General features: G+C 51.6%; 2 protein-coding genes and 2 long non-coding RNA genes across 5 annotated transcripts in view; 3 read left to right on the forward strand and 1 right to left on the reverse strand.

The window, feature by feature from the left end:
* Positions 1-5513, forward strand: part of DEAF1 (DEAF1 transcription factor) — a 32827-nt gene extending 27314 nt beyond the window's left edge. The window contains exons 16-17 of one of the 2 annotated variants that reach the window (XR_012625424.1): positions 2114-2236; positions 5476-5513. The gene's annotated coding sequence lies outside the window, so the exon portion shown is untranslated. Of the gene's footprint in view, positions 1-2113; positions 2237-5475 lie in introns of those variants that run through there. The other variant, XR_012625423.1, reaches the window with a different exon arrangement.
* Positions 1604-15464, reverse strand: DRD4 (dopamine receptor D4). Its single transcript, XM_074842360.1, has 4 exons — positions 14685-15464; positions 3424-3536; positions 2548-3095; positions 1604-1883 (listed from the first exon to the last, which is right to left on the reverse strand). The coding sequence occupies exons 1-4, from the start codon at positions 14940-14942 to the stop codon at positions 1681-1683; spliced, it is 1122 nt and encodes a 373-aa protein (XP_074698461.1). The 5' UTR covers positions 14943-15464; the 3' UTR covers positions 1604-1680.
* A 56-nt stretch (positions 15465-15520) lies between these two features.
* On the forward strand, positions 15521-20436 carry LOC141930901 (uncharacterized). Its single transcript, XR_012625426.1, has 3 exons — positions 15521-15597; positions 18198-18298; positions 19199-20436. It is a non-coding gene; the product is annotated as an uncharacterized LOC141930901 (long non-coding RNA).
* Positions 20437-23528: 3092 nt separating this feature from the next.
* Positions 23529-24742, forward strand: LOC141930945 (uncharacterized). Its single transcript, XR_012625450.1, has 3 exons — positions 23529-23625; positions 23758-23925; positions 24636-24742. It is a non-coding gene; the product is annotated as an uncharacterized LOC141930945 (long non-coding RNA).
* The last annotated feature ends 1359 nt before the right edge of the window (positions 24743-26101 follow it).

Below are 26101 nucleotides of genomic sequence, written 5' to 3' on the forward strand. Positions count from 1 at the left end.
CCCCTGGGCAGTGACCGGGCAGCAACTGCCACAAACACCTGAGTCCTCCCCTGTCCTCATGAAACACCTGCTGCCCGAGGGAAGCTGGGCCTTGGTTATCCTCTGAATTTTGGCTTTACTGCACCTTTTAAGGGGAAAAAAAATTTGGACGAGAGCAGGGCAACTCTCCTAAATGAAAAAAATTGTAGGCGTGAGTCATCGCTAGTTGAAGCTCTCGGGAGCTTCCCCTCAGAGCCCTGGTTCTGGGGCAGCCGTGCCCCAGCACAGCGGCAAACTCCAGAACACACAAATCTACAACGCAATCACCATGGGAATGAATGTGTTTATTTGGGGATGACAACTCAATCGAGCAGTTGTTACTCTTAGGCAAAGAAAAGCTTCAGCCCTCCCTGCAGTACTTTTTTCTTTTTGTTTCTAAGCAAATTACCCCTCGGAAAGCAACAGCCCTATACAAAAATCGTTACCCAGACGATTGCTGGTTTGTGCAATAATCATTGTCTTCCACCTGAGCCCATGAGGATGCATCAGCTGCTCCCTCTGGCTGCCCCAGGGTCACCGCACGCAGGGTTAGCGACAGCGGAGCCTTCCCTGCCCTCACCTCAGCTTTCTCCAGCTCTTGTCTGAATTTGGGCATTTTTCAGCTAGGGCAGCTTTCCTGTATGGGGGCAGGGGGGTACTGGACATGGCCGCCTTGTTTGGGGGATTTTTGTAGGATCTTCATGTCCACTTGAGTAAAATGAGTAAAATCAGTCTTTGGATTTACATTTACAATGGGTAAGGGATAGATGCACCCTCCCCAGGCCTGGGAACACCTGGGAAAGGAGTTTCAGAGGCTTCTCCCCTGCAAGCTTCTGCCTGCGTCCCCTTGGAGTCCTGGTGCTGCCCCCCCGCAGCTGGGAGAGGCCAGAGCCCTCCGAAAGCAGCACGTGGGGCTCCACTGCCGCCCAGTCAGGCTTGCCAGTAACATCCTGCCAAAAAACTGTAATTTATGATCCTTGTCACTTGGTGCCGGGCTGAGGCTTTGCCTGGAGCCACCACCAACCTGAAGGGGCTGAAGAGGGCTGAGTCACTGTGCTTCTGCCCCTTCCTGCACCCCCGGGGGGGGCTTTGCTGGGGCTCTGGAGGACATGCCCTGTGTCTGAGCGGGTGTCAGTGGGGCTCCCTGTTGTGCCCACGAGCTTGGTGTGGCTGCACCGTGAAATCCTCCAGAGCTGGATGGTAGCACGGGAGGGCTCCCCGGGGAACGCTCCCCGAGCTGGCACGGGCAGGATTCCCCCGTGCAGGGGGAGTGGGGAAACTCCTGCACCTCTCAGGGCCAGGGCGGGTCATACCGTGTGCAGGGGCAGCCGGGAGAAGCCCAGCCCGGCCCGAACACCAGCACCCAGTGCCGGAGCCGAGCTGAGAACCGTCCCGGCTGCCGGCAGCGGCTCTTCCTGCTCACCTCGAGCAGCAGGTGCTAAAGAAGCGGCTCCGCCTGCGCTTCCTGGCAGGAGCATCTGAGCGCAGCGTCCGTGGGTACTCACCTGTGAAGAGGAGCTGGGAACCAGCCTCCCTCCGCCACCCCCTCTCCTCCTTCCCGCCTCCCCAGCGACGACAGCAGCCCTTAGGCAGAAATAGATCTTTAATGAACTTTACAAAAAATAGCCCAGTTGTTCCTTCTCCCCTCCTATGCTGGTGGGCTCAGCAGAAGAGGTGCAAGACTTTGCGGAAGAAGTTCCTGAACTCCGCGTTGAAAACAGTGTAAATGATGGGGTTGAGGGCGCTGTTGACGTAACCCAGCCACGTGACAGTGCTGGTGACTTGGGTGGGAATGGTGCAGGACTTGCAGAGCGCCCTGGTGATGTGGACCACAAAAAAAGGCGTCCAGCAGAAAAGGAAAGCACCTGCCAGAAGGATATGAAAGAGGGAAAGTGATGTGAATGTTAAAAGGGGTTTAATTTAACAAAGATAAGAATGGAGACGGCTCAGAGCGCTTTGGGGAAAAGCAACAGATGTGGTGATATGTGGAGCTGGGCTTAACGCCCAGACAGAATATTTAGGATGTATTTCTCATCCGAAATGTTGATGAAGAAAAGTCTAAGTTACGTTATTAGTTGTGGATTCGCATTTACAGTACCAGGAGGCACAGGTTCCCCCTGAAGGAGCAGGTGGATTATTCACACTGGAGGCCCGTTCTCTCCTGGGGTGGCGTTGGGGACGGAGCTTCTCACCGGATAAACAGCCTCTCGCATTGGGGGTGAGTACGGGGCGGGGCTTAAGGCCCGACGGGCTGTTCCACAGGAACAAGGGGAGAAGGGGAGGGGGGAGTCAGAACGTGAGGGAGGAGGCCCTGGGATGGGTGGGACAAGGTGGCTTTTCGCTCTCCCTCCCCGAGGAGGAAGCATGGTTCTCTTGTTCTGGGCACGCTGGTGCCCGTCGCGGCCCAGCAGGAGTCTGTGAAGCCCAAGCTCGCGGCGGCGGGTGCAGATGGGTCCCACCAGGCCGAGTGTCGCCGTAGAACGTGGCGCGTTTCCCACCCCGCCCCGGCAGCGCCCGCCTGCTACTCACCAACGACGACAGGCAGCACCCGCATGGCCTTCCGCTCACGGCCATTGATCTTGGCCCGCTTCCGACTGTGCCCTGTGTGGGGGTACCGGAGGTGGGGGTAGGAGACAGTCTGGATCCCGTTGTTCACCCCACAGTCCCCCGGGTGCTCAGGGTGGGTGTAAGGGTTGCACCCCTCGGGCTCCAGGCCCGTCGGCTCTCGCTCAAGGAAGGTGGAGGGGCGATACAGCTTCCGGTTGGCCCCGTAGATGCTGCCCCTCAGCTTGGCCTTCCTGGCCTCTTCCCAACGCTTGAGTCCGTGGAACATGGCGCAGTACAGCACCAGCATGACAGGGCACGGGATGAAGAAGGAGCAGATGGAGGAGTACACGATGTAGTTGTCATCCTCCAGCTGACACAAGCTGGGGTCCCGGTTTGGGACGTTGTTGAGGCCAAATATGACAGGGGATGCTACAGCAAAGGCGAATATCCAGGTGGTGGATATGAGGATCAGCTGCCGCAGGTCGATCTGGCGCCGGTTGTAGTTCAGTGGGATGGAAACAGCGATAAACCTGCCAGTACAGGGCGGTGTCACCACTGGTAACAAGCGAGTGGTCCCAGAGCTGCTTGCCACTGTCTTTCCCCCGTTAATTTACTTACGTAGCCAAGGTCCGGGCTACAACCAGCCCACCCCTCAGAAGAGCACCCAAAGGGACAGCTCTGGCTTGGGCCCCCCCCAGGGGCACTGAGGGGACACCACAGAGATGGGGAGGACACAGTGGGGCTGAGCACCCTCCTGAGGAGAGAAGAGGAGCCTTGCGAGGGCGTGTGTGGGAGCAGCTTGGTGCCAGGACACAGCGCTCCCCCCTCCGGCATGAGGAGGAGGAGGAAGACACTTACCGATCCACGCTGATAGCACAGAGGTTGAAGATGGAGGCTGTGCATAGCATCACGTCCATGGTCATCAGGGCATCGCACAGCACCGTGCTGAGGGACCACACGCCGCCCTGGAACTGAAAAGATCCCCGGGGTCAGCAGATGCCATGTCCCACTGCCTTTAAAATGACCCGAAATGCCTCCGTGCTGGGGCGCCTCAGCCGCTCCCGCTTTCCCCTGAAGCAGTGGCCTGGAGCCAAGCAGCCCTGCCCGTGGCTCGGTGCCACTCTCCTGGCAAAGCAGCGGCACAGGGGCTCAACCCCGTGCGAGGGCTCGCAGCCTGCTCGGGGCTTCGTGTTCTGGCCCGGCCCAAGGGTTGAGCCCCCAGACATGTTGCTCTGGGAAGATCTGATGCAAGCAGCCCACAGCCTTGGGTTAGTGCAGGCACAAAACCCCCAAACCCATCAAGCACCACCCCAAAATCTCTGTGGTAAGGCAGGGCTCAGCGTTCACGGTGCCGCATCGCTAGCTGCCAGTCCCCGAGGCAGCAGGGAGAGGCTCTTCAACAAGTGACAGAGCACAAGGCTTCCACTTTCCACATCCAAACTGCTCCACCGTCCTGCCTGCAGCCACCATGAGCAGTTCTGTGGTTCCGTCCCGCCACGCCAAGCGCAGGGCCAGGCTCCCACGAGCTGGGCAGATACAATCTCTTGCTCTCTCTCGCCACAACTGCAGGCAGCCGGGGCAAAGCAGAAGCGAGAGGACGTGACCAGACGTATGTCATTGGTCTGTATTACTTGGGAGCATGGACTCTGCTATACAAGAGATATCAGTCAACAAAAAAATCTATGCTACTGCATCCCAAATAATCCCCAGAAAAAAAAATCAAAGCCAGAAAATGCCCACAGGCTTGTGGTTTATCAATACCAGCCCGTGCAACACAAACGTTTGCTCAGCAACGCACTGTGAACCTGGCTGCTGGAAAATGGGAATGGAAGGAAAAGCTCAAGGAGCACAGAACTCGCACCACGGGGAAACCAGGAGGCCTCAGTGGGCTGTTCCCACCACGGCAGCAGAGAATTTTCCCTCCCAGTTTGGGACTGCCCGGCAAACTCCACCACCCTTTGGGTCCCTCCGCAGGGAGGGGCAAGGTAAGACCAAACCCTGTGCCAACAAATAGGGATGGTTTCAGCTTGAAGACAAAGTGATCAGCAGCAACGCCCGCTTGCCACGTCCGGCCCAAACACGGGTCTACTGGCGCCTGGTCTCCCTCACGCCCGCGCTGGGCTGTGTATCATATACACATACATCTGGGTTTTTCTTTAGCTCACCCTCCTTCACCACCCTGGTAACGCAGAGGCTCGGGGTCACCCTCTCAATGGGCCAAGGGCAGAATGGAAGGAGCTGGGCTGTTGCAGAAAGCAGGGCCAGCGCCGAGGAACGGCCTCTGCCCGGGGCCAGCAGCCCCTCGGCTCGTGGCCACCGTCTGTGCTGGCCCCTCCCTGCAGCCTCACCCCGACACCCCCACACCGTGTTCGGGGAGTGACACCCCTGCCCATGTCACCTAATGACCCCTGGTGGGGTCAGAGCACGCCTGGGCAGTCCAGCCCCTCTGCAAAGTCCCATATATACAGAATATATCTCTGTATATTTGTTATATAAAATACACACATGTATACAATTATATGTTGTATACATATATGATACTAATAAGCTATATCTTATATATTGCTGTAATAAGATATATAGCAAATATGTATACATATTGTGCATATATAGGGGCTTAAAATGTTTTTCTATAATATATATCATTGCAATATATAACATTTTATACATTATAATTTATCCATATATTTCTATATAATATATGCTATATATGTAATACATGTATATTTACAAATTAGATTTAAAATCACTATATTTGTTGTTGTCTTGAAACTGTCCAATGTTGGGGAACCCACCACTTCCCTGGGGCGATTATTCAGGTCTCCAATTGTTCTCAGTGTGAAACATTTTCCTCTTGTGTCTAATCGGAATCTCCCCAAGAGTAACTTGTACTCATTACCCTTCTTACAGGCAGACAACGAGGGGAGGCTCCATCTCCTTTGCAGCCAACCTTTAGATACCAGACCATGGTGCTCAGGTCTCCCTGGAAAATATACACATTATATGTGTATGTATGAAATGAGAGTGGGGAGCCAAAAAAAGTTATTCAGCATCGTAGGAGAGGGAGCAAAATGCCTGCCACCGGGCACAGGGACAGCAGAGGAGGTGCCGAGGGTGTGGAGAGGAGTTCAACCCACATGCCAGTGCCAGGAGAGGAGGGATGGGATGAAGCCAAGAAGAGAAATAATTAGACTGTCACTGTGTTGTCCGAAAAGTGGCTTCGTGGCCCAGGGTGCAATAGGTCAACGATCACACACTCAGGTGAGACATCGCTTATTTATTTCAGGGTTGCGCAAGCCTGGGTGCTCGGGGGTTTCCCACAAATCAAGTACCCAACGGGACTTTTCATGCTGTATTCATACACAAAACTTGCAGAGTTAGTAACTGTCCCAAGTCCATCCTCTCTATGATGATTGGTTAGTAATTTACATACAATTATAATACTGCTGACAGAATACTTCCACTACTGCGCATGCTCAGGGGAAGGGTCTTCACCTGGGCAAGGGTCTTGACCTGTAGGTGTAATTTTTAGTGTTAGAATGAGGGGAGTTCAGCGAAGGACACATGGACCTTGCGTTTGCTTGCCAAGTTGGCACTGTATCCTCTTCAAGGGCTAGTGGCTCTGGGATGTCCTTGCCCAAAGGTGGCTATCGACTTGTTCTGCTGATGAGGGATGCCTTTGGCTTTAACGTAGACAAAGAACATCTTCCTTGACCTAAGCATAATATTTCTACATTGTTCTAAAAGTGTAACCTTCAACAACTGTGTTTGGTTCTAAAACAGGAGAAGTAGGGAAAAGGGCTCTAGTTTAGCCTCCATAACCCAGAAGAAAGTCACCCAGGGAGGCGGGTGTCAGCTCCCAGCACTTACACACAGGTGACACCACCAAGGCTGAAGAACAAGCTGGAGGCACGTCCTGCTGCCCGAGCGACACCGCTCCCCGGGGCACGTGGCCGGGGCGAGCCTGGCACTGCTGCAGTCTCTCTCCAAAGCAAAGCTGCATAACAGCCAGCGCTCAGGCAGCGGAACTGCTGGCCTTGCACACGGTTCAGGAAGTGGGTATGGATTTGTTCACGTATAAATGCCAAACAATAGGTTCTGGTTTTGTTCATCCCAGCGTACAAAACAAAGCCACGGGGGGAATGTTCTTCATGTAACGCTGGGCAGGGGCAGAAACCCCTGCCCCTGCCCGGAAGAGGGGGCAGGCAGCTCTAAGGATTAATATCAAGCACTACTGATGTCACACACAGGATTATGATTAGTGGAGCTGTAAAGCCAAAGTAGACTCTGAAGAAACTGTTTGGCTATTTTTATACAGCCATCTCCTTGAGTGGTAGCCCAGGGGAGGGCTGGATTCAGATCCCAATGCTTCATTCAGCCTTTTCTCCAGCACAGATCAGCCACCCCAAATGGATTCTGGGAGCTGAATCAGAAAAAACAACCCTCAAATTTTTGCCAAGCTCACTGAGATCCTGACAAGTTCAATTCAGATTATGAGAGAGAAAATTTGATTCTGGGCTACAGTTTTCAAAACCTGTTTGTGATTTTGGGGAACTAATTGATTCTGAAAAGGACAAGAGCTCTCAGGGTGCAGCACGTTCAGAGGACACGCAGCCTTTGCTGTGAGATTCAAGTTGGGCGCTCAGAAAATGCTACAAACTCCCTTTCCCCACCAACCCCCGAGACTGACTTTGGGGGAAGCGCTGGGAGAGGACTCCCTGTTATACCTTGTTTCCTGCCTGCCCACCTTAGCAAAATGTACCAAGACTCTCTGCAACAGGTGAGTGACTTTGGATTAGAGGCATAGCTGGTTTTGCTGGGTCATGTGATTAAGTGGTACCTAATCAAAGGAGGTTGCAGAAGATTAGCCCATTGAGGTACACAGTGTAAGGCTTTAGGGATCATAAACAGCTCAAGCTGCCTTTAAAAAGTGCTCCAGAGCAACTCCACTTTCATCAGCTTTTCTGCATTCTCTGTTTTTTCAGCACGAGGCCCCTTGTTCTTCTCCCGTGAGGCACGATCAGCAGTGCTGCTGCTGAGGAGACACAGGCAGCTGGTTGCACAGCAAAACAGACGCTCTACAGGCAAGCTGTCTCCCTTCACAAAATAAAAGAAAGCTGCAAATACAACCCCACAAGCCAGCCTACCTGCTACAGCTTTTCTAAGGCTGATGACAAGCTCTGCGCTGCTCTGGCGGGAATAGAGTCTGAGCCTTAATGAGGTGAGGTTTGCATATGAACCACCACACCCAAACCCTCCAGGCCTCCCTCCTGGAAGAGGGTGGGAAGCAGTGAGGGTCACGCTCTGCCCTTAGCTCAGCACTCTGTGGCAGGCAAGGAGGGGTTACAGGAAAGCGGTACGGATGGCTGCTCTGGATGCAAGCCAGGCCCCTTCCAAAGCGGGGCTCCAGGTGCTTTGTTTAACCCACCAAGGTTGGCAACGCCAGCAACCTCACACACAGCCGCTGTGGTCTCTTACAGGATACCAGTGTCTCACTGCAAACAGCACGTGGGTTCTGGATCAACCACGGTGTGCAGAGGAGGAACAAATCCAGCTGCTTCTCACAAAGAATAGAAAGAGGTTACAGAAAAGATTTTCTAGGATGGTGGATGGCGGGAGATGGACTTGACTTCTCAAACACCCTTGCAGGGTGCCTTCCCAGCTCATTTTGATGTCCCTATTCCAAAGCACAGCTGATTTGTAAGAAAAAATCTGCCCTCTCGCAAACAAGCCTGATGCCAGAAGAGCTCTTACACTCCTGAGGGCACGAGCCAGGACAGGGCCAAGGGTTTTACTATTATCCCCCATGATAACAGCTCGTCTCAGTCCTGCCACATGCTTCTGCACGGCACCACAGGGCACCTTCATACCTGCCCCTCCTGCCAGCCCTGCAAACAGGCTCACTAAGAAGCAGAGCACACAAAGTGCTCCCTCGGTCTTTGGTGGCGATGGCATCTGAAATAAAAGATGCAGGCAACAGCAGCCTGAAAGTGAATCAGGAGTTGCCCGGCTGAACTTCCAAACAAGCACCTGCCTGCCCTCAGTGAGGCCACAGCTCAAGCGCGTAGCACGGAGAGACTGAAAGTGCTAATCCTAAGAGCCCGGGGCTGCTGAGCTGGCTATGACACCAATCAGAAGAGTCGTAATCCTTTCAAGTGGACAAAGTCCAGCATCGGAATCAGAGAATTGTCCAAATGCCCATGAGAAGCTGACTCTGGGCCTTTTATCATGAATGGTGATGACTGCTGCATTCTCCAGAAGACACAATGCAGCCTGCAAGGGGAGAGGAGGGAGAGGGAGTGGGACAAGACAAAGGTGGCCTCTTGTCTGCTCTAGCATTGTTTCTTGACTTAAATCATTGAGGTCAAGGTTTTTCATAAATAAGTCTGATCATCCACCTGAAACATTATGAGGGCCCACCATTCAAAGACATCCCCCCCCCCCATTACTGGTCACTGAAAATAAAATCCTTAGCACTGGTTTGTAAATGCTGGCCTGTATCACCTCCCCAGTATTTTGTTCAGAGACTGTGTGGCTCAGACATCAGCCAGGCCTAGAAGAATGTCTAAGTCCACTAAAGCTGTAAGATTACAGGAAAGACTAATCTCAACTACTTCTGCAAAAAGGATGACATGCATTCACAGAGAGCCACAGAAAATTTGAAGAGTAGAGGTTTGGTCTCTCATCAGAAGAGCTGCATCACAGGCAGGCAACATGCTGCAAAAAAGAGATCTTTCTACATCAGTGGTACACTGACACCCGGGAAGTTTTATGCAGAACAGCATCATCCCCACCAAGAAAACAGCCTGTGTAATTGGTGCTGGCTGCTCTATCGCCCTGAGGATCTGCGAGGCAGAGTGCCTGCTTGGCAAGACTCATCTTCCCTGACCTGTAGAAGGAGCCGGATAAACACACAGACCTGCTAAAAGTGTTTCCCCTTTTTCGTAATCAATTCACAGATCTTAGTGGCAAAGATGTTTACATAACCACGCCAGGCACGGCTCCCGCAGCAGCTTCCTGGATCAGCGCCCTTCCACAGCTCAGGCACTTGCCGTGGATTAAGGAGAGAGCAGACCAGAGGCCCAGTTGGCGGTGCGAGGCAGGTAGGAGGAATGCTCTACAGCAGAGCAAGAGTGGAAGTTGCTCAGCTTGGCACCTGCCCTAATTGCTGGGAACGCGCGCCTCTGGTTAATGAGGGCTGTGTAAGTGGCTGCTGTGGCTTCTGCCATTGTCACAGAGTCTCTGTGCAAAGGAAGCAGCTAAACACAAAGCCAAGCCTTTGGAGTCCCGCAGCTCCCTCCCTGCAGATGGCAAAGCCACTCCAAGCCTGATATATTCTGCACTACTTCCGCAGCACCTTGGAACTCTGCTTGCTCCTGTGTCCTCACTGCCTCAGGGGAGCCATAACCCCCATTTTCAGTGCTATCAGTGCTTCAGGCAGACTCTGGTATCTTCTCCTGGCCTCTCTTCACACAAAAGCAGGGCTTTGCCCCTGGGGAATTATTGTGGACCCCTGGGAGTGCCCCAGGCCACCTTCTTCCCCATTGCTTCCCATCATCCTTGCCTTACTGGCACTGGATTGCCAGGAGAGCACTTCACACTCTCATCAGAAAGACAGAGCCGCTGCAGAAGAGCAGTCTACCTTCCCCATGGATTTTTACCTCTCCCTGTCATACTGCTAAGAGCTGAGACTCCCAAGCAGTTTGGAAGATAAGTGCCTCCTGCATATCAGGGCAGCCTGCTGTGTGGTAATTAACAACCAGCAGACACTAGAACATGTCTTTATTCTGTGTTTATCAAGTTCAGTGGAAAGCCCTGGGCACATCTGCATCACCACACTGTGATCTGGCATTTGATTGCCTGTGTACGTACCGATACCTGCACACTGGCTCCGGCACCCCCGTGTAGCAGCTAACGAGAGAAATAGCAAACAGCACTAATCCACCTCCACCCAAACCAGACTCCACACAGAACGAGGAATGATCAGGTACAGAAGTTCAGCTTGTTTTCTTTAAGGATGGTGTATTTCTGCACAAAAGAAACTGGCTGTCAACACTGCCCTGTCAGGAATTCACTTCACATCCACAGTCTCAGGAGCTGTTCAGTTTGGCAACAGATGCTTTAAGCCCATGGAAAGCTGATGTCTCTTTCCTTCCCATCCATAGGGTGACTCTTGGTTACATCAGGTTGTGGAGGATCAGAACTGACAAATGTCAGCAACTTTTGGATTTATGGAAGACCAGTTCGTAACATCAGTTTTAACCCTTTCTCAGTAAGGCCCCACGCGTTAACTTGAGCTGCTAAGGTAGGTAAATTTGACAGGACAAATTAGTGAGGAAAGAAATACAGCCTGAAGAACTCCCAACAATGCACAGTGAATGCTAAAGAGAGAGATTTAGGACAGGTCAGGTCTCAGGGGAAAACGTTCATCTTGCAGAGAGAAGGCCGGTCTGTGGGGAGATCTACAGCCTTTCCTGCATGCCTGGAGAGAGCCACACGGCTCCCGTTCAGTGGGAGACACTGATTTCCTACACCACTGGCCTGTTTCCAAAGAAGGCTCTCAGCCAAGGACCATCCATTTTTATACTGGTTGAGGGAACCTAGTGTGACAGGCCCACAACTGCCCAGCAGTAACAGACACCATCTCCTGCTCACCGTCAGAAAGCCATCGCACCACCGATACGCCACACGTGTGAGGACAGGACTGGAGCAGGTTTGCATCAGATGACCCCATTGCCCTGCCCTTCTGCCCATCTCCAGATCAAGGCCGCAGTGATTGTGAAATGGTACAGAAAAGAAACAGTTGTGACCACACACACCAATTTCCCCCTTGTCTAGCACCTGCTTTCAGCAGTCCTCCAACCCTGCAGGTACAAACAAGGGACGTCCAGAGAGAACTGACACACAAGTAGGCTTCCTACAGCCAAGACTTCTGAATCCTCACCATGGGCTAAGAGTTTAGCTGTGACAAAAAGTTATGCTGGCTCTCTCCGAAGTACAAAAGAAGAGTATGTGTCAAAAAACGCTGCTAATGCATCGGAATAAGCTTTCTTAACAACTAGAAATAACAGTCAAGATCAAGGCTTTTCCCACTGTGCCGTCTTCTGTGAACAGCAGCAGAGGATAAGCCACATCTCATGGGAAGGAATCCTGTCCCTGCTGAAGCTGGTAGGAGATCTGTTGTTTTGTGGGGTTGTCAGATGTCACCTCAAAAGTTAAATCCCTCCAGCTGTCTTCTAAACCCCTGATGGGAGGGATGTTTTCAAAAACCTAACACAAGAAGCCATCTCACAGGAAAAATGCACAAGGTGACCAAGCTTCTGCTGAATGAAAGAAGTGATCAGAATTTATTGTTCTGTTCCTGCTAAACAACAAGCAAAAAACCACCCTCTCAGTCGGTTTTCAAGTTTTCCAACAAGCCCTCAAAGTCCACCTTTATTCTGTCAGGAGCTGTACTAAAATTAAAAACAACAATCAGACAAAAAACCCCCACACCAAGCATAAAGGTTGTACCGAACATTCAGGACTGTCCGTGCCACATCTTCAGTGGCTAAATGCAATGGTACAGAATGCAAGTTGAAATCAAGCTAGTTTTAAACAGCAGCAATCACTAAACCCTGCACCCCCCATCTGAGCATCTGATTCTGATCAAGTTTTTGCTTTTGCCTCCAAGAAAAGAAAAAAAACCCACAACACAAAAATTCTGTCCCCTGGCACTGACTCAATGGCTACTCTCACTTTTCCTTAACATATTTTAGAACAAAATGAGCTGCAAATCCTGCACCAACATATAGATTATTAAAAATGAACATGGGTACTGTGGGCTGAGCCCAGAGAAACTCAGAGGCACGGAATGGATACTGCTTCAACACAGACAACAGCCCGAGCTGCCTTCCATCTCAAAACCCCGCTGCCTGCTCGAGGAGGCTGCGACTGCTGTGTGCTGCTGCCTTTCTCTCCACACCCACCCCGTGTCTGACCGCTGAGTGGAAGGAGTGCCGAGCCCGGGACACGCTCTTTCTGCAGGGTCCCTCATGCTTTGAAAAGCCTGCCTCGTGGCAGGAGCTGCAGAACTTGGAGGGAAAGACAATTCTATCATATGCCACCTTCATTCCCTGTTGTTTGATATCCCAGGTGCAGAGACGTGGAAGAATTACACCACATAACTGACATTTATGAACAGCTATGGAAGTGAGCACACGAAGTATCGTCATAGCTAAGGACAGGCTGGACAGCCCAGGTTTTTAAAGCTCGTCCAGGGCTGAACACCCGTCACCTGAGCATCCAGAATTTGTGGGATGTCTGTGGTACCCAAGGAAAGCCCCACAATGCTCGTGCCCAACTGGAAGCATTTTCGGAGGTACCCCAGAGTATGTTAACCCGCATATGCCAGCAAAACTCAAGCCTGCAGGCTAGAGGAAACCACACTGGTGGGCGAGTCTGCCCACAGAATCAGGAACCAGAGGCATGCAGAGACAACAGAAAGAGCAAGAGAAAGAAAGAGAATCCCAATTAGCAAAAAGTAGCTGGGAAGAATGATGAAGACAGAGGCTTTCTAACCACCAAAACTGAGTTAACGAGGTAAAAGCAAAACCACCAAAACCAAACAGCATGGGTGGAAAGAGAGAGGGGAATCTAATGCTTCTGTTCTTCACTGGTTCTTCTTATGGGTCCCCAGCTGAGCCTATCCCTCCAGAACACCTCTGTCTCCAGAGAGGTCACAATGTCCTGCAAAATCCTAGGACCGGGCAGAGAGGCTAAAAGCACCCTAAGCTGTAATCCACAGCCTGCCTTGCTTAAGAAAGTACAGGCCCATCCCAGTCAGGCGCTGAGCGGCAGTCCTGGCACAGGAGAGCGGGGGAGATGCTGAGGCCTGAGCACTGCTGGGACTCACATTAGCCTTCAAGGATGGGAACAGCGCTTGGTCCCACTCACGGGGACAGCCCCGGTCACTCCCCGAGGAAGTGCTGATGCCACCACCTTACAAATCACGTGGCTGTCAGAAAACGCAGGGTTCGTCCAACATCCTCCTGCCCCCAGACTACAGCTTGCTGGGGCTCTCACTGCGTACAAGGTTGCATCCTGGCTCTCCCCACATCTGGAATGAAAAGGACTCCTCTTTTTTCCACACCACCGGCTACCGCAAGGACAGATGCATAAAACCTGCTGCTTTGGTCTGTGGGTGCTTTCAGCCACTGGAGCAGGGAGCGAGCCACTGGCTGGTACTAACGGGCAGGCTCTAGTGAGCCTCCTCATCCCAGTCCAACCAGTCCTCCCGCAATCTCAAAAGCATTATCAATCCCCTGGCAGTAAACATTTATCTCCGTTAGAGAGGCAGAGGGAGAGATGCAAAACCACTCAACCTCAGGAGCTCCTGTTTTTCTTTCCTGCAGCCTCCACAGTCTTGGAGGTGAACAGGTTTTGGAGGTGAACAGAAAACCTGACCTGAAGCCCCCCGAGGTGGCTCTCCGCGACCACCATCACACAGAGGGTCGGGCCTGTGCCAACCAGAGAACCTGTCAGGACGGGCGACCGGAGCCACCTTGAATCAGGGTGACAAATCCCACCGAGCTCCCTAAAAAGACAGCTGCCCCTACTCAACTCGACATGGAAACCTGTTTCCTGGCTAAAGATCTGCCTTGTCACCAAAACCTGCTCACCTTACACCAGACAGCACAGCACAGGAGCTCTCTATCCCTTCCTAACCATTTGCTGATGGCAACCTGGGAAGTGATGCAAGGGCTGCCCGGAGCTGCTGCCCCGGGCCCGGGCAGACACCCCGGGCCAACTCCAGCCGGTGCATTCGGGGCTCGGCAGTCGCCCGGCAGGACGACGGGGGAACCCAGGAACTTGCCCCAAACCGGCTGCCGCTGCCACCACTCGCTGTCCTCTCTCCTCCACGGGAGACTAAGCGGGAAAAGCCGCGGCGGTTGGAAGCGGCACAAGCAGCCCCGCAGCGGGGCGGGGGGTCGGAGCTGCGAGGCAGGGGCTGAGCAGCGGCACCGCCACACCGGAGCGAGGGGCTTTAACCCCCGATAGCCGGTCTCCTGCCGATCCCACCCCGGGCACAACATCCGCAAGCCCCCAGTCGCACCGGTGCCCGCTCCCCCCGCCCTCACCTCGGAGTAGACGTAGAGGGGGAGGACGAGGAGGGCGAGCAGCAGGTCGGCGACGGCCAGGCTGACGATGAAGTAGTTGGTGGTGGTCTTCAGCGCCCGTTCCGTGCAGACGCTGAGGCAAACCAGCCCGTTGCCGCCCACGATGAACAGGATGAGGACGATGCCCAGCACCAGGGCGGCGATGTTGTGGCCGCCCACCGGCGGCAGCAGCAGCGCGGTGCCGTTGCAGGGAGCGGCCCCGGTGCTGCCGTTCCCCATGGCGCCGCGGCGCTGCCCCGGCAGCCCGGCGCATGGGAGCTCCCTCGACCCGGCTTAGCTAAACTCGGCTCGGCTCGGCTCGGCCCGGCGAGGCTCCGTTCCCACCGCCGCCAGCCGTGCGAGGCTCCGGCGGCGGGCCGGCCGGCCCCAAACTTTCCGCGGAGCGGGGAGGAGGAGCAGGAGGAGGAGGAGGAGCTGCCGTCAGACAGCCCCACCCGGCTCCGGCCCCCGCGGCTCCAACTGGGTCACCAAGCGGCTTAGGGGGCGGCGGGGGGGGGAGGCTGCCGGTGTCCCGGTCCCCCGGGGGAGCTGCCGCCGCGGGGGACCCCCCACCCGCCCCCGGCCCGTCGTGGCGGCTTGTCCGGCCCTGGAGAAGCCCCCTCCCCGGGGGATGCTCTTCGTGGGACCAACCCCTGCTTGTCTTCCCGTGGCGAGGCGAGTGGTCTCAGTCCTGGGCTTTACCCAACAACAACAACAGCAAAGCCGGGATTAATGCCGTGCCCTTCACTGCCTAATTTACCCCAGCCTCCTCCTCCAGTGGAGGAGTCTCCTGCTCTCAGGATTAGGCTTCACGTTGCCTCTTGAGCAGGAGGAAAAGAACAACTCTGCACTGACACAGCTCAGATTTCTTCTTTGATTAGCCACCCTCCTCCAGGTACAGCAGCAATCGGTTGGTAGTTCCTACTCTGTGCTTCCTGCCGCAAAGCAGCGGCAGTCCCTCTGTGAGTGACAAAGAAACAATACAACATTTCCTTTAAAGCTAAAAATGACGATAAAACCAAACATGTTTTAGGGTTGGTTGGGAGGTTTTTTCTTTGGTTTTATGTTTTGTTCTTTTATTTGGGCTTATGATTTGCTTGACTTTTTTGCGTGGCACATGTTGGGCCATTGAGTGACTCCTCTTATAAAAGTGCCGTAGTAGGAAGATAAAAACCAATGACTGGGTCTCCTACAGTGAGATTTCTGTACGTTGGACAGAATGTCTTTCTTGTCATGAGCTTGACCACGTGTACATGACTCGGTAGTAGCAGAGGCACTGGCCCCACAAGCACTGTATTGCAAATGTGGTGGTAGATCAAAGGACTCTCAGGTCTTGGCTGGACCCTCACAAAGAGGGAAAAAATCCAACCGGTAAGCAAGTGTCTATAGAGTAGAAGGTTGTTTTAAGTCAGCCTGACCTGAAGGTATTTTCCCCAGGAAAATCAAAGCAGTGATGGGAACAATGATTAGAGAAATCAGTGCCCTTAGCATCTGATCTCTGAGAGCATCTGAAGGACTGTAAAGTCTCCAGAAGTCCAGAAAATACAAACACTGCCTATTTTAAATGGAGAGAGATGAAAAATCATGGCACTAAAGAGCAATCAGAGTTGCTTCAATCCCTAGAAAGTAACAGAACTTTTTTGTTTCCGTGCTAGACCTAGGAGCACTTGGAGATACCGGGAGAAATAGTAAATATCACGCTCTCAACTTTACCTCTAGCTGCAGTCTCACACGGCATTCTCTTAAGCAATGCAAGAGGAAAGAGTAGGGGAAATTATTACAGGTTGGGTGAGTAACTGAAAAATTGTATTCCAAGATCTGCGCAGAATCTGGTAATAATTGACCTGAGTGAGGTCAAACCAGAGAGCCCACTAATTAAATTTGAAGGTACTACCAAGACAGGAGAGGCTGTGAGCATCTTGGAGCACAGAGAAAGAATTCAAAATGGCCTTGATAAATTGGAGAGACTGTCTGCCAAATGCAGGATGTAAGTCAAAAGGAATTTTGCATCTCTCCTGTGCTTGGGTGGCAATAATCAACTTCACAAATGCAGGATTGAGGAAGCAACTGGATAGGCAGGAGGTGTGGGAGCAAAGGTGGTATAGCAGGTCACATGCTGAACATGGGGGTTAGGATGTCTTACTGTTCAAAATGAGAGAGAAAAAAATTCTCCACTGGGCTAATGCTGTTTGTGAGGTACCTGAGCACCTGCAGTCTCAGGCAGCCTTCCCTCTGCTACCCACACTCAGTCACTTTTCACAATATTTGTCATAATTATGCAAACTAAAATAAGAGACATCAATTATGATTCCTAGCAGTAGGGTTTGGGGTAGCGTGTCTCATTCCCTGGGACAAGCACTTCCCCGCTGCAATGCTACAAGCAGCAAGGCAGACACTGCGTGTGCTTGGCCCTGACAACACTTACTGTGCCTTTTTTATTGATTAACGACTGGGGTGACTGGTGTGGGGAACCACAGTGCCCTGTCTGACCCCTGGGTATGTACCCCCTGCCCCCCCTGCCATGGGCACTGCATTCACCCCGCACAGATGGACAGGAGCTTGGCACCGTCTGCCAGAGATGGAGCCTGAGGCTGGGGAAGTACAGGGGAGCTGTGACACCCCCCCACCCCCCTGCCCATTTCTAGCCCAGATGGTCTGGGAGATGTGGGAGCTGGTCCAGACTCAGTGGGCATCTTTCCAGCTGTGCTACCAAACCTCAGATCCGATGTTAAGGGCCAGCTAGCCATTCAGATCAGCCTGGTGTGGGTGGGAGACAGTGGGAAGAGACATCCTAGCAGGAAAGGGTCATTTACACTAACTACATGGAGGGGGAGAACTACTTTATTGGCAGCTTTTTATAAGGCGAGAAGCTTCTCAGAGCTGTTGATAGGGTCCAGCTATCAGAGTCTCATCTCATCTATTAAGAGACTTGTGGAAGAAATCCTCTCTCCAACCCCCCACGCTTGCTTCCCCTAATTCCCTTACTCTTTCTTGAAAAAGGACATCATTAACCCTCAGCTCGTGCAGCATGGAAAAGCCAGAGCCCTGTTTTCAGCCATGGGGATGTAGTCAGATCTAGGTACCATCCTTTCCCTGGAGTGGGTTAACAGCAGTTGATCCACACAGTTTGTTTTACTCAGCTGCCTTGGGCTCCACAATTTCATGCACGAGTAGGAGAAAATTACCTTGCTGGCAATCTGACTTGCCAAACACTGTCTCCAGAGGTGTGGCTTCCAAGTCTTTTCTAAAGCCAGCAAGAATGCCATCCCTTTAGTAGCTACTGAGTTGTGTTACCCCTCTCTCCCATCCCCCGTGTCGGTTTGCCATCCTCACATCGATCCCAATACCCATGGATTTGTCTAACCATAACCCTCCTCCAGCTGACCCAGCTTTGACACACATTTAAATCAGCATGCAAAGACCAAGCTCACACCTGGTTTCACTTGTGGGTACTCACATGCTTTTGACTCTGCCTGTATTTCTGCATTCCTTCAGGAACAGTTTGTGCTGGACTTAGGTGGGCACAAGCACAGCTGCACATCTGCCATGTTAAGAAGAGCTCATTTGGCAATACCCTCACCTGCTGTGAAGTTCAGGTAAGGAAATATATGTTATCCAGTGCAGTAAACTGGGACGAAACTACCCCACCAGTGTTTTTTAAACCCATATGTCACGACGGTGTGAGTTTGCTCAGTGGTTTCTATCACCTGGTCACAGTTTTCTGGTCTGATGGTTGGTCTCTAAAACCTAACTGCTGGCACAGTGGCTGCTGTCACAGCCTTCACTCAGTGAGGAGAAGGTACAGTGGAACCACCTTTACTAGAGCCCTTTTACTCCAAGAAATCAACTCAAATTAGCCAAAGGAGGTCCTGAAGTGCATTAATGAAACTGCACTGAAACCCTGTGTGGACAGAACACCCTTAATTTATTTATGTTTAAACTACCTGAGCAGCAAAGAGAGCAGGATCGAATTGTGACTGCAGCCTTCTGCCTTCCCACAGGGATTACTGCCATTTATCTAATCCACTTTAACAGTTAATTTATATTCATTATCTTGATTTTCCCTGTGGGTTAGTGCAGAATGACTCTTAACTCTCAGTGTGGAAGCCCTTATTTGAGACTAACAGTGCCTTAATCCTAAACTACTTTAATCCTGGTGTGGATTAAACTAATGTGAAATAAGGCTTTTGACTTCCAAAAAAGAGCAGCCATGCAAAGCACTAATTAGGACAGCTGTTCCACTGCGGGCTCACAGGCTACAGTAATCCTTGCTCACTGTTGCCAGTCCCCCTGTGTCTGCCTGCTGCCACTCTGCCTGTAGTGCATCCCTTGGCAGATACAATGGCTGTAAACCACACCCTGCGAGGCCAGCTCCTAGCTGGCCAACTAGCCTGGGCCCGCTGATTTGGCTTTGCTGTGTGACAGTGCCTCCAGGGGAGCAGTGAATCCTGGAGAGCAAAGGCTAGCAGAAAAGCACCCTTTTTTTCCGTTGGCAGGTATAGGCATTAGAAACAATCCCTCTTGGATAAGAGGAACTGTGCTCCTAGCAGAGGAGAAGGAAGGTCTAATACATCAACATATCCAAAGAAGTCATCTCATGTCACTGCAAGAAAAATAAGATGATAAAGGACAGAGTCATTGGTCACCCTCGTGGAAAGCAGGAAGAGTTTTATGTCAAAGTGATGGACAGGGAATGCTTAAGAGCACCTTTGGAGACTGTCTGATGTGGTCAGTGGTTTTGAACAACCCTTTTTTTGCTTGGATGCACATCTTGCAGTGTCCTGGTTCCCCCGTCACTCTATGACAGCCTGCTGGCTCAGGGTGGGTGAGTTCAGAGGCTGTCAGAGCCACCCACCGCTGCTCTTTTTGTCAGAAAAAGATGTCTTATTCTGTCCTAAGTAGGTGCTATGAAGGACACAAGGTATGAACAGCAGCACCTACTGCCAGCACGGACACCCCAGCCTAACATAAAATCGTTCCTCGGTTTCCCCCTTATAAACCAGCAGACTGGTCCCCCACCCACTCCACCAAAGAAACGTCTGTCCATACACCTGGGATGGAGCCTCTATACAAACCCATATGGGTGCTTGTCAACTACAGGGAAATGAGACTCTGGTACCCAGTACCTCCTAGGACATCTGCCTTTCCTTCTGTGCCACGCATCTGCGACCCCAGCCTGTGGCATGCAAAGACTTTGCTAGCGACAGCAATGTCACCGTTGCTGCCCTCCAGCCACCTACAAGCTCAGCTGCCAGAGACTCGCTCATGGCAGCGCAAGGAAAGCACCCATTTCTTATGCAAACCAACTAAACAGTGGGAGAGCTGCCTTTTCCCTGTGTTTTGGAGTGTGTTTTTAAAAGAAACTCGGGAAAATGAGCGATGTGGTTAGTCTGCAGCAAGCAGAAAGAGGCTGCGGTGGAGCTGGTCCTCAACAGCCAGCCAAGGAGCCAGGAGGACCCCCCCAGAGACTCTCCCAGGATGAGTTAATGGAGGATTTGATTGCGAGCCAGTTTGAAGGATGAGGAAGGTCACAAAGTGAGGCATCTGTCAGAGTCTCCCAAAAGACATGGAACTTTTATCACAGTAGTTTTTCACACTTGAGGCACTGAATTTTTAAATAGAAAAGGAGAACAAAATTACCTGCCAAAGTTTCATCACAGATGTGCCTAAACTCAACTGTTGAATAGTACCCTGATAGCTGGGCAACAGATTTCTGGGACTATCTTCAGCTTCAGAACAAAGGGAGGAAAATAAAGAGCTTTTAAGGCCAATCCTGTTCCTTTTATTTGACATATTTAGCTGAGCAGTTCTCTGTGAAAGTATCATCTGCAGCAAAGTCGTCCTGCTTTACAATCTGCCTGTAATGCATTTCCCAGAAAAGAGACAGAGACAGCATCCTGCCTTTCAGGTTAACCTTTGCAAGAGACGGACGACGTGGCGTGGCTGTCTTGGCTTTCCAGGCTCTCTCGGAGTCAGGACTCTTGGAATTCCCCTCCAAGAAGCTGCAGGGATTTATGTAGACACTGAATAGATCTTTTGACATTTAACATTCTGACAAGATATGATAAATCCATGTAAGATGTAAAAACTCATGCATTTTTAATGGTGATTAGCTGTGGGGATGAAACTACAAAGAAAACAGCTGGATTTTCTGTCTCTGTTAGCTGAGAGTCAAAACTGGATGTTTTTGTGGATGCCTAGTTTCAGACTAAGCCACATAATTATCTCACACAGGGGTAACCTGGTGAAATACAAGCCTTTGTGTCATAGGGCAGATCAAATTAATATACTTCAAGAGCTCCTACCGCTTTTAAAACCTCAGTGAGCTCATTAGAGCCACTTGTTATGAAAAACCTCCTGGGGAGGAGGAGGAGAAGCGCAAGGCAACACAGGCAGGGAGAGGCATGCCTGGGAGCAGCAAGCACCTACGAGGGCATCTCCTTCCACCTTCCTCTTCACAAAGCCTGTTCTTGTTCCCCTGGAAAAGATGTCCTTTGCAAAGTCCAAATGCAGGCGAAACGAAGCCCAAGCAGCTGTCAGGAGCTGCTGTGCTCACTGCTGGCACTGCACACCTGGAACAGCTGGCCAAGCCTGCCTGCCAGCCAGGACACGCAGCGCGTTGTCCTTATAATTAAAATTAATTCCCTGAAGTGCTTTCTCCTCTTCCCCAGACACAGCAAACAGCTGGAGGCTGAGATTAAGGATGCTGATGCCAATTAGAGCTGTGATAAGGCCAGACACATAGGGAGCAGTAGCGCACAACTCTGCTGTGGAGAGACGAGACGGCACTGGGAGCTCCTCTGTGCCGAGGTACAAGACAGCTTCCAGCTGGGCCCGGAGCAATGCCGGGCCAGGAGGGCAGGGGTGACCAGAGCCATTCTGGGGAGGAAGCCACCCAGTCCTGTCCCGTTATGTCTCTGCAGTGGTATGTGTTGTCCCATCCATGCATCCTGCACTGTGGAGACTACCTGAGGACAGGCAGAGTGCACCCACTTTGGCAGTTCTCAGAGGAGGTTTGGAAGAAGGCCCATAGGGTGTTAAAAAAATAGCAAGAGATTGATGGGGGTGGCAGCTTGGCTCTGCAGGTCTTCAAAAAGCTCTTTGGTGACAGAGAGACAGCCAGGATACACACACAGTTTGGGAAAACAGAGCTCCCCCTCTTCCTCTGAAAACTAGACTGTGCCCTGAGCCTGGCTTTTGCTTTTCTGGATCACAGTGCCAGCCATGGTAAAACCAATCCTTGTTTCTCTCTACCATGTTCATTACCAAGCAGGGAGGAAGATTTGCTCGCAGGAGGGATGTGCCTCGTAGCAGCCCTTCCAAATTGAAGGCTGCCTCCTGCTCGCCGCAGGTGTGAGCGTCTGCAGGACGAGCCTGGCTCAGTCCCAGCATCCCCAGGCAGAGCATCTCTAGGGAGGCGGACTCACACCCTTAGGGGATCCTCTGGCTTAGCACCCAGCCCTGCTCCAGAGCCAGGCGATAAGGAATGTTCGGGCTTGCTTCCAAAGCACCTCTCTCATCCCATGCATTGGAGAGCCAAGGCACTCTGCCAGCACCCACGGTACCACTCATGCACGACTGGGGTACTCTTCCCCTTTCTCTTCCCAATTCCTAGCAAAATGTTTTAAGCTTTTTGTTTTGGTTTGTTTTGTTTTTCCAGTGTGAGCCAAATGCCTAATATTTGTCCTAATCTCTTCTTTCAAAAGAGCTGGGTTTTACTGCAGATTTCACCCAAGGATTTGGCTGGAAGAAGACACAACTTGGATCGAAATGACTGAGGTCTGCTCTAGCACAGCCCAGAGCTCCTGACACAAAGGTTGTGCTGTCCTTGCCCCTGGGTTGTGCTGCCAACCATGAAGATAACTAGCACATCTAGCATCTTCCCTCCAGACTTCAGAGCAAGTGGGCACACTTTCAGGAATGTGACATTTTATGCTTTTTGCCCCTGCAACTTAACTTTCTTTTTAAACTAGTGCAAATCCAGAAAGGTGCCATATGTTGCAGCGAAGCACAACACTTCTCCCACCTGCCTGGTTGGACTCTGCTGCCCGGCCAAACACAGCAGAGGGGAGACACAGGCAATCTAAGCAAACCCAAGAACAGCTTAGGAGCCGAGCACTATACAGGCGGATAGAGACACAGCCACGCACATCCTGGATCTGGACGCATTGTTTGCTTAGAGTAATTTGTCCCTTGCTGAATCCCATGTTGCCATGGAGGGGTGTGTAGCCTCAAGGACAGGGCTCTCCCACACTGAGTCTGGGACTTGAATGAAACCCAGATATCTTGTCATACTGGGCATGGGGAGGTGTGTACTCCCTGCTCACAGACTGAGCCTTATAGAGAGGGATACAGCTCATTTGCACACACAGAGGCACTGGGAAGCCAGAAAAACAGAGTAAACATGGCTTTTCCCTCTGTTTTGTGCATTGCTTTAGGCACAGACCTCCAAAAGGGACCATGAGGGGCTGACGTGCTTCTGTGACACTGGGTTTATTCCAAGACAAGGATTGCTCCCTACCCTGTCCAGGGTTTGGGAATAATAGCTGAGTCCACCTTGGGGTTTGGGAGTGGGGTAGGTGTTTTTCTGAGGCCCCAAGACCATAAGGGACTGTGGTTCTCCTTCTCCCTTCCTCTCCCAAGCCCGCCTACAGCTGCCCCTGCTCACGCCTTCCTCCCATCCCACTCTTCCCTTTTGCAGCCAAACTTACAAAATCAGGTGGTAAAGATTAAAACCACTCCTGAAACCACGCTGGGCAAGAAAGGAGCATTTAGAAGACTAATTCCTCCAATCCCCTTATTCTAATTAGGGTCCTTTCTCTTACAGACCTGAGAGTGGTCCAAAAAAATTACTCCAATCTGCTCTCAGTAGACAGCAGCGTCACAGTCAGCTCCTCGGCTTGGGGAATGCTCACCTGCAGAGGTACACGAGAAAATCTGCACTACACACATGGACTCACACACATACATATTAAGAAAGAAAAAAAAAAATGGGGGAGGTAGAAGTTCCTGAACAACCTGTAAGCTGATTAAAGGGTATTTTATTTTTACGTAGGGAGGATTTAGCCATGCAGTTCCTAGTACCATCTGACCTCAATAAACTCCCATGCCGTCACTCGGTGCTGCCGTTGGATGGGGTCATGGCCTGTGCTGGGGCTCCTCGAAGGTCAGCTGCACCAAACAGCTCCATCGGGACTTGCGACACCATTGCTGGATGTGTGTGGTGGGTAAGATGGTCCCTCCCCAACCTTCTCAGCCTGTCTCGACCCTTGTGCACTTAGTCATCTCAAAGCCATGGACCCCAATGAGAGCAGTGCAGAGGCTGTAGGAACATTCTGGGATGTGTGTTTTGGCCAGCCAAGGCCTCCATGAAGAAGAGCAGCCCCAGCAGATCCTGAGTGGCTGCAGCAACACAGCTGGGGTCTGGACTGTGGACAAGCTGGCAAGGGATGCTACCTTGTAAGGATTGCCCTGGATAAACACCAACCCCAAAGGCTGGCTGGGCTTTCCTGGGCCAAGGCAGGAGCAACAATGTCCACGTGACACTGTAACAGCATTTATCCAGCCTGTTCTTAAAGCTCTCTGGAGGTGGAGTCTGAATGCATCCACACTGCTCCTCCAGCCAGAAAGTCTTTTCTAATCTCCTGTATCAATTCCTTTGAAGTGTGAATAGGAATTTCTCCCCTTCAGAACTCAGAATGACCTCCCAGAGCTCTGCGTGCTGATTTTTGAGAGTCTGCCTGCATCCTTCTTGTGGTGTGGGCTCAGGATACCTAGCTGTACGATGAAACCCTCTCTTTTTCAAAATGCAGTTTCTTGTGTCTTTTCCTCCAACACAGAAAAAGGCCAGGCTCAGGTGGTCTCCTTAGATATTGCCAAATTTGGGGCTAATACATTTAACATAGTTATAAGATGCTGTGTTTCACACTGCAGGTTTGGTGACCCCTCCCTCCCACTGTAAAGAGGAGAAAAGAGACCTTCCTCTGTGCCACTCTCAGCTTTGATGCCCTTGGGATGATGCCATTACGTACCCTTTGATGCAGAGCCTTGGTATGGAAGTGGGGATGGCGCTTCTGTTTTGTAACCTCTGCTCACTGCCACGCACGAGGGTGTCCCCAGCCAATAGTGGGGCTGCTGTGAATAGCCCTTGCACCTGTGGCAACTGGATTTACTTAATGCAGCTCACCACAGGTCTCTCCATGCTGCACATGTCAGGCGGTGTCAAGCCTAAGCACAAGTGACTGCACAAAGATCCCGGTGGCTTTACACCTGGCAACAGCCTCAGGACAGCTCATGTCCTGCTCAGGGATGGCGCCAAGGCTCACAGATCCCTTCTCCCTCCTGCTCTGGGGCGTCTCTCCCTGCCCCTTCAAGGAGTATTGGCACACGGCCTCGGCGCTCCTTAGTGTCACCACTTTGCTGTATGTCCTGTAACCGCTGTGTTACGTCCCAGGAACAGGCACATCACTCACTGGCAGCTGGTGGCAAGGATCAGTTCGGCCCTGACTTCTTGCAGCTTTGGGTATGAGGGCTGTGCAAGGAGCAGGGATCAGGTGAGGGCAGTAATTTCCTTTTCCTTTGCCATTCTTAGTCAATGACTGGGAGCTTTTCTCTGCAATGCTGCATAGATGGGTTAGATTACAGTGATTAATGGATGATTTAATCACGCTTTGTGCCTGCTGGCTGCAGCAGGGGGAATCTCCACTCCCACTTTGAATGCTCACACAAATGGAGAATGGAAAAAGTGCAAATTCACAAAGCTCCATTCAGCTGATATTGCTAAGCAGTTTTGTTTATCACTCCCATTTCCATAATGTCTCCTGATGGGAGTTTAATGTTAATTCTGGTTAAAGGAGAATCAGATGTTGTTTCAGGACTGGGGATTTGATTTGGGCTCCAGTTTATTCAGGTATAAGTTTCATCTTGCAAAAAGCTTTTGAGTTTCCTTGCATGGTCCTGAATTTCCTCATCAGCTGCATTTAGGCTCAAGCCCGTGGTTGTCACCTGCATTATGTGGCAGCAGCGCTGGACACAGCCACACTTTCCCACCCCATCGCCTTTTCACTCTGCCACTGTTGCTGCAAGGCAAACCCTGCTTTTTGTTGCAAAGTAGATAAATCAGGTTACTTAGCTCATGTTCTTTCAATCCCCAGAAGCTTTTACTCTCGTGTTACTCACTCTTTGCTGCCATCATGGGGCCACTTCTCCAGCGCAAGCTCTTCCGTGTGCCTCTTACCTAGACCCGTTTAGTTTCTCATGGCAAACGGAGTTTCCCCCAGAGCTTGGGGGCATTTCAGATCCATTGAGGTTACCGGCAAAGGACGGAAAATCACATTAGTCATTTTTAGCTCCCTATATGTTGTTTAGCCCTTTTAAAAGAAACTTTTTCCCCTCCTTGA

This window comes from Strix aluco, chromosome 16, assembly GCF_031877795.1.
Source record: "Strix aluco isolate bStrAlu1 chromosome 16, bStrAlu1.hap1, whole genome shotgun sequence".
Lineage (NCBI taxonomy): Eukaryota > Metazoa > Chordata > Aves > Strigiformes > Strigidae > Strix > Strix aluco.

Bases quoted from the DNA above. Each gene is read 5' to 3' on its own strand.
- DRD4 (XM_074842360.1), bottom strand. From the start codon at position 14,942: ATGGGGAACGGCAGCACCGGGGCCGCTCCCTGCAACGGCACCGCGCTG. The intron at 3,537-14,684 runs GTGAGGGCGGGG...GGATCTTTTCAG, and splicing joins CCCTCTACGTCTACTCCGAG to TTCCAGGGCGGCGTGTGGTC. The intron at 1,884-2,547 runs GTGAGTAGCAGG...TCCTTCTGGCAG, and splicing joins GGTGCTGCCTGTCGTCGTTG to GTGCTTTCCTTTTCTGCTGG.